Genomic DNA, 12,545 nt, shown 5'->3' with positions numbered 1-12,545 from the left:
TGACAATCATGAGCTTTGAACCAGTGTGCATGTATTATTCATGGCTAAGTGCAAAAAGACAACAACACCATGTCTAACACACTCAAGCCCACAAACCAACATGAACTGTAGTTTGTGACAAACTTTTCTCTAGTTTGTTGTCAGCCTGGATAACTTGTTTTATCAGATGACAGGTAAAGATGTGGGCTGTATGGTAAAACCTTCTGGTTACTAAAACTGCTTTTTTACCCATGGTGTATTTTCATCTGACTGGTGCTGAATGAACAAGAACAGATAAAGACGGTAGATCAGAACAAAAAAAGGGCTAAACTTATGTTTGTTTCGGTGAACAATTTAGATTTTTGCACTCCAAAAACTGAAATCTAAGAAAGTGTTTGTGTCTACGTTTTAGTTCAAATTTAAGGATTCAAGGTTTGTACATGGACCAACAGGCCAGACACATAGGAATTCTTGTGCAGGGCTCTCCATGCCGTTCTTAACCACGCTTCAGCCCTAAAGCACGTTTAAAATGGCCAGTGTGACCGCAACCGTGCTGTGCTTGGGAACGATCCACTTCTGTGCTTTGGCACGCTTCGGAGAGGTGGGCTTCGGCACGGTTTACTTCATGCATGAGCACAAGCACGCGGACATTGCGTGTGATCCGTGACGTATGATCGCCGCGCGCGCATCTCTCGACAATCATTTTAAGCAGTAGCGGGGTGTTAGAGGGCTGTGTCGAGCCAAAACGACTTACTTACTTACTACAAGTCAAACAGTCTCTAAAGTTGTAGCAGTGCTCTCTGTGTCTCATTGTGCTGACTCTGATGAGATCGCGCTTCATGTAAACAAACGCTTGACGATGACGTAGGTGGGCCATGCGCGTGAGAGATACCCGCCAAGGTCTGGTTGATATCGAGACAGTGTGACTGCTGGCCGTACTCTCCAGCGGGGAACGACGCTGCGGGGGGCAGCAATTGTGCTCAAGCGCGGCACGGTTTGGATGGCTAGTCTGACCCGCGCCCTCAGAGCCAAAGATGTACAAAAGAATTTTATAATGTAGTTGTTTGAGAATTTTTTTTTATCTAAAGAGACTAAGGGGCAACATCTTATTAGTAAAAATGAAGCCTATGCGGAAGTGCTAAAGTTGCTGTTCAACGAGGATCCACTTGAGGCTGGCTGCAGAAAGATTAGAAGTCACGTACACACCCAGCCATAAAAACAGACTTTTACGGCATTTAAAAAAAAAACATATTTACTGCCTGGTTCAAAAAACGGCTTGGGTCCAAAACGCTGATTTCACTATCGGCACCCACTGTACGGTGAGTGAATTGTTTCTAACTTCGGTTTAGAAGTCGTTTCGATCGTTTGATTTTCAATCAGAGGCACAGCTCAGGTCACGTGACTGATGAGCGCCCTGTAGCTGTTCGAAATGAAACTTACAGCTGGCGTCATAGAGTATGTGGCTGTGTTCAAGGTTTGGCTTCATTTCTATGAAAGAAACCCTAAATTCTCACCCAATTTTCAGATTTTTTTGTCCACTTACAAGAAATTCAGGCAATACCTTGAACTTAGACTCTTTTTTTTCAGACGAATATTCAATCTCATAAAACAATTTCTATGTAAGATACATAAAACATATGCAAGAAAAGTCATAAACACATGTGGAGTCATTTTTTTGAGATGTGCAGATACCATGTGGCCAAAGCTAGGCGCCTTTATACTATGAAGTTCAGTTTTACAAGGTCAGAGGAGCCTGGATCCTCCTGCTGCTTTGATTAAAAGAAACAGATACAGATAGTCCAAATTACTTCCAGGAACTCTTCGTGGTTTGTCTCAGAGATGAAAACAACAAAAACGAAAACAAAAAAAAAAGCCAACAGGATCCCTGGTGACTTTTCAGAGGAGGATCTCTAGACTGTCATGTGAGAAGTTGATTTTTGAACTCCTCTGTTCAGGCTGCATCCTCAGTTACAAGAACAAGATACAAAACTAAAAGAGGATGAAAGATTAATGCATGGATTAATAGATTAATAGTAATTAATAATTAATAGTTCAGAGTAACTATAGAACAATGCCTCTCAGTGTTTACATATGAGTGATGAAAGGTTAGGTAAGCTGGAGACTGAACAGTCCAAAAAATAAATCCTCGTTTTTTTTGTTCAACTTAAATTATTGGCTCTGGTGTCAAACCTAAATGATTCCATCAAGTATTTCTGTATTTGATCAAAGAATCTGTTTTTATCACAAATTGGATATAATCATCTGTGAAGACAAAAAGAAGGCCAGCAAAATCTAATTCAGACACGTTATTAAATGTTCAGACATTAACAGGTTTGAGAATTTTGCCCTCACTTGAAAGTACAAATTTTCTCACTGAAATAAGAGAGATATTTTTTAAAGGACTTTGAACAAAAGTCTTTGAAGTACAACTTGTAATAACAGCATAGCTCAGCGTCTGAATATTTTAGCAAAGACACGGTGTAGACCTTGACTAGAGAAAGCATTGTCAGTTTGAAAGTCAAGCAGCCTTTTAAGCACATGGCTTTATTTGTAAGCACAGGATGCTTTTAGGGATTGGTTGTAAAGGCTGGACTGAAGCTTGTGTATTGATCTCACACCTCTGAAGAATTAGTGAGGTGAAGCTGTGCATCAGGAAGCTGCAGGCTGAATGAAAGGCAGCACTACTGGTCTTTACTACAAGATGTTTGGTTTATCTGAATGAGAAGAGAAAAAGAAGCAGTGGTATGGACGAGTGCTTTCGTTTACATCCACCTGTCATCCTGGTTCTTAAGTGTGTCAACAAACACGGCTCATATCTTGCAGGTAATTTCACTGTGAAGTTGTGACAGAGTTATTAAATCTTAAATTGAAAAGCTGGAGAAAAAAAGGAGGCTGAATTCTGTCTGGATTTATCCGGAGCTGTGTCGATCATTCCAGAGGTCCAGATTATCTGGAGTGAGTCAGCCAGACAGGCTCTCACCTGACCTTCTAAAGCTTCTTATCTAGAGGGGAGGGCCCTCTGAGGTGCTGGAGGCCCTCTATAATGGCTGGCTTAGTCATGGCATTCAGTCAGCATCCCCACACCCTGCAGAGCCGCGGCGACTCCCCAGAAGCGAACTGCTGAACTCCAGAGAGCAGTGATGTGATTTGAGAAGCAGCGCCGGAGAGAATCGCTCTAAATGTTTCAGAATAGGAGTGACTTTGGTAAAAAAACAAAGTCTGTGTAGCATCTTTGTCCTTTTGTGAGATTGTTGTGAGGATGTGACTTGCTTACCAGTCAGTGTCTCGTTCGTGTGTGGTGGTTTAAAGGACATGTAGAGAGGAACAGTAGCCCCCTCTCCCCCCTCCTCCCTTCATCTCTCTCACACTCACTGATGTCGCTGTGGAGCCTGGAGGCAGGAGGCTCTGATTGAGTGTGGGAGAGACACTCCTTCCCTCATCAGCAGTCTATTACAGACAAGGACACACAGTTTGACTGCAGACACATCCACCCTCCAGCAGAAGTCCTGATTTCTGTCCGCTAAATGTGACTTGCATCATGAGCCCATGCTCCTCAGTGGCTGTTTGGGGTTTGCTCCTGCTCAGTTCAGAAGTGTCATCTGTGCGGGTGTCCCGAGAGAGACGGGGGGGCGGTGCTGTGCTGCACATCACATAGAGCGTAGGGCACGGTGTTTGGTGTCTGATGGATTCCCATGGGGGGGTAGCGTTATTTTTGATCAACTTGCAAAATTGTAACTGTTAATGTTATTTAATAAGCTATTATTCGCTTGAACAGCAAGTACAATCTGTGGAGACCTCAGGCCTAGTTGAAACTTCACACAGAGATACTTTTGTATTTGCTTTTCATGATATCCTGTTGTGGGGAATTCACTCAGAGTGGATTGTCTATAATTTCCCCACGCTATCTGCTCCCACTCAAGGTCTAATTCTCAAATCAAACTGCTCTCGTGATACTCCAGCACAAATTTGTCTTTTTATTTAAACATTAAAAAAGATAACTAAATGAAACACTCTGTTGTGTGTGCAGTGGTGTTGCCGTTTTTGTATTGTTTCATTTTAGTGAGATTAAGAACTGCATGAGATGGAATTCTGTTTTTCTGGCTGATTTGACTGTTCATTGTCACTAAATGTGAATCTACACAGCAACACTCATGCGTTTCTGTCTTATTTCAGCATCACAGGCGGAGGCTCCAAGAAAGACGACGGAGATAAGAAGAAAGAAGACGTCCTGAACATCTTTTCCGTGGCCTCAGGTCATCTGTATGAGCGCTTTCTGAGGTGGGTCACTCAGTTCATAACAGCACTCAGTCACCAGCTTCCTTTGAAGGCTGAACATTTCTCCTCGCCCTGATCCTCAAACCAACCCTTCACTCTGTCTGTCTTTGGCAGGATAATGATGCTGTCTGTCCTTCGACATACAAAAACACCCGTCAAGTTCTGGTTCCTCAAGAATTACCTCTCACCATCATTCAAGGTATTTCTCCTCGTCTAATGACTTAATGTGAGAATTCCTGGATTTATTTCAAGGTCCACACTGCAGATTTTTCTTCTCTTTGCAAACAGTTCAGGCATCTTTTTTGTCTTTACGTATCTTTAACTAAGACCTTTTCTGGTCTTGTCAGCTAAATGTGGCTTGTATTGAGTCTAAGGAGTAGGGATGCACAATATTATCTGCACAATATTGGTATCGGCTGATAAAAGCTTAAAAACACATTTATCGGTATCGGCAGATATGAAAATTTCTGCCGATAAGCACAGCCAATAAGGTGCTATTCAGTTAGGATTATTATTATTTTCCATCTGAAAAATAAGCTCCTTAAATAAAATGTAGCACTTCATTTATTTGCACTGCAGAGCTCTGTGTCTGTCACCAGGTTGTTACAGTAGCTCTAAAATAATCAAATGCAACTTGGTTATGTTTAAAAATGCATTGTACATTTAAAGTTCATGTGATCTAAAGGAATTATTTTTCTGTATTTCAATACTGAATGTCTTGAGTTTGAAAAAATAATACATTTCTTATTTATGGTAAAATCAAATGTTTTTTGTCTCGTTTTATGTGCGTTTCTTAAACAATCGTCACCTTAAGAGTAACATATAAATTCCAGTACAGGATAGACTTAGCTTTCTTTACAGTGAAAAAAACAAACAAACTTGTGATTATCGTTATCGGTATTGGCCAAAAGGGGTTTCGATATATCGGCATATCTGATATCGGCAAAAATCCAATATTGTGCATCCCTACTAAGAAGACATTTTTGTATCAGAAATAAGTAGGGTTGCAAAGTGGGCTGAAAATTTCCGATGAATTCCTGGAAATCTTCCTAAAAATTTTCCAATTGAATTCTAGCTTAAGAATTCAAAAAATTTCAGGGTTTCATTGGTGTCAACCTAAATGACTTTTCTTCTTTGTTTTTTTGTTTTTTTTATTATTACCTTCGCCAAGGAGGTTATGCTTTTGGGAGAGTTTGTTTGTTTGTTTGTGAACAACACCTCTCAAAAACTAACAAACAGATCTTGATGAAATTTTCAGGAAATGTTCAAAATGGGATAGAAGTGATTCAATTTTGGAGGTGATCTGGATCACCGTCTGGATCCAGGAATCTTTTAAAGGATTCTTTATCATTGTGAGATAGGGCTGTTTTCACCGTATGTGTTTATAACTCCACCATAAATGGTCAGATTGCTTTGCAAAACAATACAAGACAAGGTCACCAGATTTTCTGACAGATGTAAAAGTACGATCCAGATCCTGGCAATATTCTGGATACTAAGATCCAGAATATGAAATATGTACTGGGTCATCATAGGTTTCAACTATGTCAGGGAACAAATTATTGTACAAACCTGCAACTAACACCAAATTGTAGCGGACAGTCTGCTGAAAGGGAGTATAACATTAAAGCAGGACTAAAGTGTTAGTGACAGTCACAATATGCTTGGTGGAGGTCTGCGCTCTCTGAGTGCTTTTCTAGTTTGTCACTGTCCCAACCCTAGAAATAAGACATAAACACTTTTTTTTCAGGAGACCATCTCTCACATGGCCGAGTCGTACGGCTTTCAGTACGAGCTGGTTCAGTACAAGTGGCCTCGCTGGCTGCACCAGCAGACTGAGAAGCAGCGTATTATCTGGGGTTACAAGATCCTCTTTCTCGATGTTCTCTTCCCTCTCGCTGTGGACAAGATCATCTTCGTAGACGCTGACCAGGTGAGCGCCAGATTGAACTGACATAAGTTCTGACAGCTGTGTGTAAGTGAGAAACTCATCTATATACCAGTCGCAGCGCTGCTGTGAAAATTGGATGAGCTCTTGGAGGTTTAATGTTCTCGCTGTCTCTCACAGATCGTGCGAGCTGATCTGAAGGAGTTGAGGGATTTGGACCTGGAGGGTGCTCCGTATGGTTACACGCCGTTTTGTGACAGCCGCAGGGAGATGGAAGGGTACCGCTTCTGGAAAACGGGCTACTGGGCTTCACATCTCGGACACAGAAAATACCACATCAGGTTCACTTCATTTAAGAAATTTGAATAAAACTCTGAAACCTGACGGCAGAAGAATAAACCCAAGAATTAAAAAAACACTTAGAATACTCAGAAACAGAGTTTATCTGCCACAATGATTAAAATTAATCTTTCACTTAGCTCATATGTCGTGTCTCAGACTCGTTGAATCATACAGAGGAATTATTCATTATTCTGCGAAAGCGTTTGTCATTTTTGGGAATTGGGAAGAGCCAGAAATAAAGTGAAGGAAGAAGAGCTTTGTTTGGTTTGGCTGTATGTAGAGACTTAAAGTGCTGGAGCTGCTTTGTTCCTGGAGCCATCAGGATCCCAAAACTGCAAAATTTGTAAGATTCCCTTGTGCAGGAGAATGTTAGGTTTTAAATTCATCTTTTCAGTCTTATCTTTGGACTTTTTTTCTAAAGGAAAGACAAAAGAATGTAGTTTTTCTTTTTAAATTATGGCTTCACTAGCCATTGGTGCCTTGTTCGTCCAGTTTCCATGGTGACCGGACCCCACCAATTATAGTTGCAATTCCTGTGGATATATTTGACCATCTGTTTCCTGTGAGCAGCCATAGTGTGTATTAAATAAAGCACAAGGTTCAGCTCTGACTTCCCCTTCTGTCAGAGCGATGGCTAACTGAGCGGCCAGGCATAGAGAGCTGAAACTTTCCACTTTACCTTCAGCTGATGAGGACAGGGGAGAGGAAGAGTCAGAAAAACCACGGTGACTTGAACAGATGCCAGTGGACTGCTTAGTTCTGGCAGGACAAACGCACTGAGGGTGAATGATCTGCATGAGTGAGCGCAGGAAAACATTTTGTGGTGAATATCCTCTGGCTGACACAGATCTAATAAGCAATAAGTGAAACTACATACTCTACACCGTTAGCTTTATTAATATTGCATTGCATGTTCGGTGCAATTATCAGAACGTGTCTGGGGTATTTAGCTTTATTGAGCTGTTACTTTAGTTTCATTAAAGTTTTTCCTCTGGGCTCTTCAGTTCAGGGTCTGCTGTGCTCACGCAGGTCTTCTCTGCCTTTCCTCCCCCTCTCTCTGTCTTTAGCGCTCTGTATGTGGTGGATCTGAAGAAGTTTCGGAAGATTGCTGCAGGGGACAGATTACGAGGGCAGTACCAAGCCCTGAGCCAAGACCCCAACAGTCTGTCCAACCTGGACCAGGTACATGACTCAGAGAGAGGAGAATTAGAGACACTAAAATTAAAGTGCAGATTAAATCGCTTTATTCACTAAATTCTTCATATTCTTTTCTTTTCTCATGATTCTTCTCTTGTTTCTCCTCTTGATTATCCTCATGGCTCTCCTCATGATTCTCATCATTCTCCTCATGATGACTCTCATTGTTTTTTAATCATCTGAATATTTTTTTCTACCCTCCAGGACCTCCCTAACAACATGATCCACCAGGTGGTCATCAAGTCCCTCCCCCAGGAGTGGCTTTGGTGTGAGACGTGGTGTGATGACACCTCCAAAGCCACTGCAAAGACGATAGACTTGGTGAGTCCCAGAGGAGTATTCTAATTTCATGTTGTTGTTTTTTTGTTCTTTTGTGGAAAATCCTCTGTAGTTTGTGGTAAATAATCCCTTTCACTAAGTACAGCTGGTATATCTGTGTATGCTTCATGAAAAATGTCCAAAAACTAACCTCATGTGTTGGAACAGTTAGGCTTGGATGTGCCTCAGCAGGGTTATGTGATGGTGATGTATGTCTCTGGGAACAAAGGCTTACTACTCCCAGTGTAGCCAGAATCTAGGGGTAAGCAGCCAATAATTCCTTTTAGTGTGCTGCATTGTTTTCAGTCCAGTTTCTGATTCAAGAAAACAACCATGTGTTTAAATCATAAGCAACATGCCTGCAAAATAAAGCCAGAGTTTTAATCATTACATCATCATTCATTACAGAATCTTTTTTGGAAAAATAGCCAGGATGTTTGTCCAGCTCACAGCAAAGCCACCTGATTATTTGATACAACTCAATCTGCAAACAGAATCAGAACCAGTCCATCAAGGTTTATTCAGTCTGATGTCCTATATTTTAATGTTAGTTGTTGTGAATTTTCTGTCAGTTGACTTGTAAAGGTTTGTTTGTCCTGCTGCTTCAGGTTGGATAAACAAACCTTTGTAAATCAGCTGACAGACACAATCAAGCGGCAGCCTCTGGTCCAAGAATAAGAGACAATGTAGAAGTGCTGAAATCTGCAGTTTCTCTAAAAATGTCTCCTATCTGAATCGCTGATTTCACTATTGGCGCCCACTGTAGGGGGGTGAATTTTTCTAACTCGGCACTTTGGAAGATATTAAGATCACAAGCTCGCCCAATCAGAGGCACAGCTCAGGTCACATGACTGACAGGTGCCGTATAGCTGTACTCCAGGGATCTCAAACTCGTGCCATGGAGGGCCAAGAGGCTGCAGGTTTTCTGTCCAACCAAAAACTCCACCAGCTGATTTCACTGGTTTCCTCACCTTCAAACAGAGAGCAGAGACTAATCTTGGCCCTCTATGGCACAAGTTTGAGATCCCTGCTGTACTTGAAGCCCTGGCTCCTTCCAGTATGGCCGCAGTAGCCGATCTGCTTCAAATGCGTTCCAGAAAGAAACGGGTTATGTCAAGGAGACCACGTCCATTAATTATACAGTCAATGGTCATAACACTGTTCGGCTCTTAGAAGAAGACTGCAAGAAGTGTGTCATGAAAACATGTCAAGAAAAAAAGAAACCACACTGATCTAGATCTAAGAACTGTCTAACTAGAACCAGAAAAGTTTTCACAGATTCTGCCTTTTTTAATGTAAAATCTGAATTTAGAGATTCCAAATATCTGTGTGTGCGATGCTGGTCAGGATAACAGAGGAAGCCAAAGATCATAACTGGATGTTGCTAAATATTTCCCCTTTAAATTTAATTCTTTCTTTTTTCCTCCCCATTATAATCCGTCTTTCACATCCCTGATAACTCTTCCTCTAACAGAGGACTGCAGCAGCCGCTGCACACAAAAGAAGAATATTCTGCGACACTAATGTCTGGAAGCTTCTTGGCATTTAGGAGACAACTGAAGAGTTATCCTGTAGTCTCCTAAACTAATTTAGAGAATTACTGGCTGGACTCCAGCAGACTGGAATAGGAAGCATTGTCTCATTGTGGTTTAGGACACCCACTTGGTAATTCAGACACAAGACTCGGGCTAATGTCCTTTTAACAGAATTGGAAATCAAATTAGGCTGAAATGGCTGCCACAAACAGTGCTGGGAACGGCATTAAGACTTGTTGGGGGAAAGTGGCGCTGGTGGCATGACTGAAGTATTCTTTTTTTCTTCTGCTGCAGTGTAACAACCCGAAGACGAAGGAGCCCAAGCTCACAGCCGCGGCAAGGATTGTGCCTGAATGGGTAGAATACGACAATGAGATAAAACAGCTGCTGAGACGAGTCCAGGAGCAGAAAGACACAGGAACACACAATCAGAGCCGCTCTGGCTCACAAGCTACAAAAGGTTTGTGTCCGTAAGATTCAGCCATTGTTTAAAACAAATCTCTCCTGGCCCAACTTTTGACTCCCTAACTATTGAGCTCATTTTCATTCTCTCTTTCCCGACACCCAGCAGACACGCAGCGAGATGAACTTTAGCGTCTGCCAGCGCCACGCTGAAAAGAGACAAGGCAGCTCCTTCTGCATGAGGCCACCTGCGAAGCCCGATGACAGACAATTCCATCTAAACATAGCCGTAGACACAGTGTTGTTGTGCATCACCCCAGCCACAGAAGGATGAGATATTTTCAGAGATGCCATATCTGCTCCTGCAGTCGATACTTCTTACAAATTAACACGCCGAGGAAGTGTTGCCTGCAGACCGCTGATGCAGTCTCAGCACTGCAGGCTGCTCTTGGGTGACCGCAGGATGAGAACAGGAGGGGACTCTCTGTGTGGTGTTTGAGAATATGTAGTTGGCATATTTTGCACTGATGATGTATGCAAATGATCGGGTACAGAAGGCACATCTCAAAGAGTTTTTTAATTTGACGTTTTCAACAACTATGCATTGACTGATAATACCCAAACCAAAGTTGTGACTGACTTTAAATTGAACACCAGCTGCCAAGTTGTTGTATTGAAATGAATTTACATGAAGGGGTTTGCATTGTTGTTTTATAGGAAGGAAAGGCAGCTGGACTTTTGCAGGGAGGTTCTTTTATTTATTTTCCATTTCACCAGTCCCAGTAGTTTCCTTTTTCAGATGATCGTGTGCTCAGGTTTACAGGATGACGGCTCTCCCTGTGATCAGTGAAATAAAACCTGTTGACTGTGGTTCTCGGCTTGGAACGGTACTAATATCTCGACCACAGCCTCATCTGAACGCACACTTCTTTACAGCAGGAAACAAATACCTCTGAGTCTCCATCTGCTGCTCTGATTCCCATCTGGTCCACGTTTATGGATACAAGACTTGGGATAATGTAGCATTTGGATCAATTATGATGTAAAGACATCATTTTACAAATTCAGTTTTTGAAATATAGGATGCATGGCAATAACTGAAATCCAAGTGTTTCTATATTTCTTATCAGTGAAAATGATCTTAGACTTGAAAAATGTCTTATCACAACATACAAAGACAATAATGATGCCTGAATTGCTTGTAAAGGGTAAAAAAAATCCTGTTGGGTAAGAATATTCCTGTTGCTTATTCTCTAGGTATATTTCTTTTACTCTACTAGCAGTTTAAGCATCATTTCTCCGGACTTGTCAGGTGAATGTGGCTCATATTTAGTCTAATAATACATTTTCATTCAGAAAACACTTGCTTTGGTTTCAGTTTTTGAAGTGTTAGGAGGAAATATTGTGAGAATAAAGCTCTCAGTGGTTCAAAGCTGGGGCTGACTGACTGCTCACTTATTTATCTCTGTCACATATTTATTCACAATAAGGAAGTAATTTCATTTTCTACTGTAAATTATTTTTCAGTATTGGTTTGTATTAAAAAGTGCATGTTTTTCTCTCTGCAAGTGCCCATTGGAATCAAAAGAAAAGAGCATGCCTAGGTTTTTAATAACACAGAATTTTACATCCATGCTGTGACCCCCAGTGGTTTTCCAACTGCCCCCGGCCTTGTAGTAAGAGTTCATTCAGATAATCAGATATTTTAGTGTTTGTTTGATCATGCCTGGAAAGACAAATCCATTCATAGCTGAGCCTACATCTGCATGCCAACTTTGCCTTTTTTGTAGCAAGCATCTGAACTATTCAGAGCTTTATTTGCTGGAAAATCATTTCACTTGTTTTCATTCATAACTGTGTCTTAGAACTTAATGGCTTTTGTACATTCAGCCTCCCTGCATTTCATTTTAAAGGAGTATTTTTCAATTTGAATTCCATAATGGACCAGAGTTTTTGTCTCAGGAATAAGATGAGTGTTGCTGCTCAAATGAAGCCAACTGTAGTTTTTTTTTTCTGTCTTAAGTCGTAAACGTGGGTGCAGGAGGTTTGCTCTGAAGTCACCTGCTGTTCACTGTGACGTGTCAAATAGATGTTTGTATTACTGTCTGGTCCAAGGAATAAATGTTTACAGTAAAACATCAGAGGTGGATTCCATTACTTCTTGGTTGTTACTGAAAGGATTTTTTTTTTTTTAACCACAGAAAAGAACTGTGTCAGTGCCATTTATGAATCGTACTTTTACATCTGTCAGAAATTATGGTGACCTTGTCTTGTATTGTTTTGCAAAGCAATCCAACCATTTATGGTGGAGTTATATACACATATGGTGAAAACGGCCCTATCTCACAATGATAAAGAATCCTTTACAAAAATCCTGGATCCAGACGGTGATCCGGATCACCTCCAAAATTTAATCACTTCTTCCTTATCCCATTTTGAACATCTTCTGAGCATTTCGTCAAGATCCGTTTGTAACTTTTTGAGTTCTGTTGTTCACAGACAAACTGACAAACTCCCAAAAGCATAACCTCCTTGGAAGAGGTAAAACTAACGAGTAGAGCGACATTATCAATATAGGCTATGTTATCAAATTCGAATCTGCTTTTTGA

The 12,545-nt window shown here is 41.2% G+C and overlaps 1 protein-coding gene across 3 annotated transcripts in view; it reads left to right on the top strand.

Moving 5' to 3' along the window:
* uggt2 (UDP-glucose glycoprotein glucosyltransferase 2) overlaps positions 1-11,207 on the top strand; it is a 37,532-nt gene extending 26,325 nt beyond the window's left edge. For 2 of the 3 annotated variants that reach the window (XM_074695633.1, XM_074695631.1), the window contains 8 exons: positions 4,153-4,257; positions 4,369-4,453; positions 6,005-6,187; positions 6,323-6,483; positions 7,552-7,666; positions 7,886-8,002; positions 9,829-9,994; positions 10,103-11,207. In XM_074695633.1, coding sequence (XP_074551734.1) covers positions 4,153-4,257; positions 4,369-4,453; positions 6,005-6,187; positions 6,323-6,483; positions 7,552-7,666; positions 7,886-8,002; positions 9,829-9,994; positions 10,103-10,128 — 958 coding nt within the window. In that variant the 3' untranslated portion in view covers positions 10,129-11,207. The remainder of the gene's footprint in view (positions 1-4,152; positions 4,258-4,368; positions 4,454-6,004; positions 6,188-6,322; positions 6,484-7,551; positions 7,667-7,885; positions 8,003-9,828; positions 9,995-10,102) is intronic. The other variant, XM_074695632.1, reaches the window with a different exon arrangement.
* The last annotated feature ends 1,338 nt before the right edge of the window (positions 11,208-12,545 follow it).

Source organism: Halichoeres trimaculatus, unplaced genomic scaffold, assembly GCF_033239565.1.
Source record: "Halichoeres trimaculatus isolate MK-OKI-2021-1 unplaced genomic scaffold, fHalTri1.1 fHalTri1_scaffold_19, whole genome shotgun sequence".
NCBI classification, from domain to species: domain Eukaryota; kingdom Metazoa; phylum Chordata; class Actinopteri; order Labriformes; family Labridae; genus Halichoeres; species Halichoeres trimaculatus.
The sequence above is the reverse complement of the archived record's forward strand: the minus strand, read 5'-3'. Positions and strand labels throughout refer to the sequence as shown.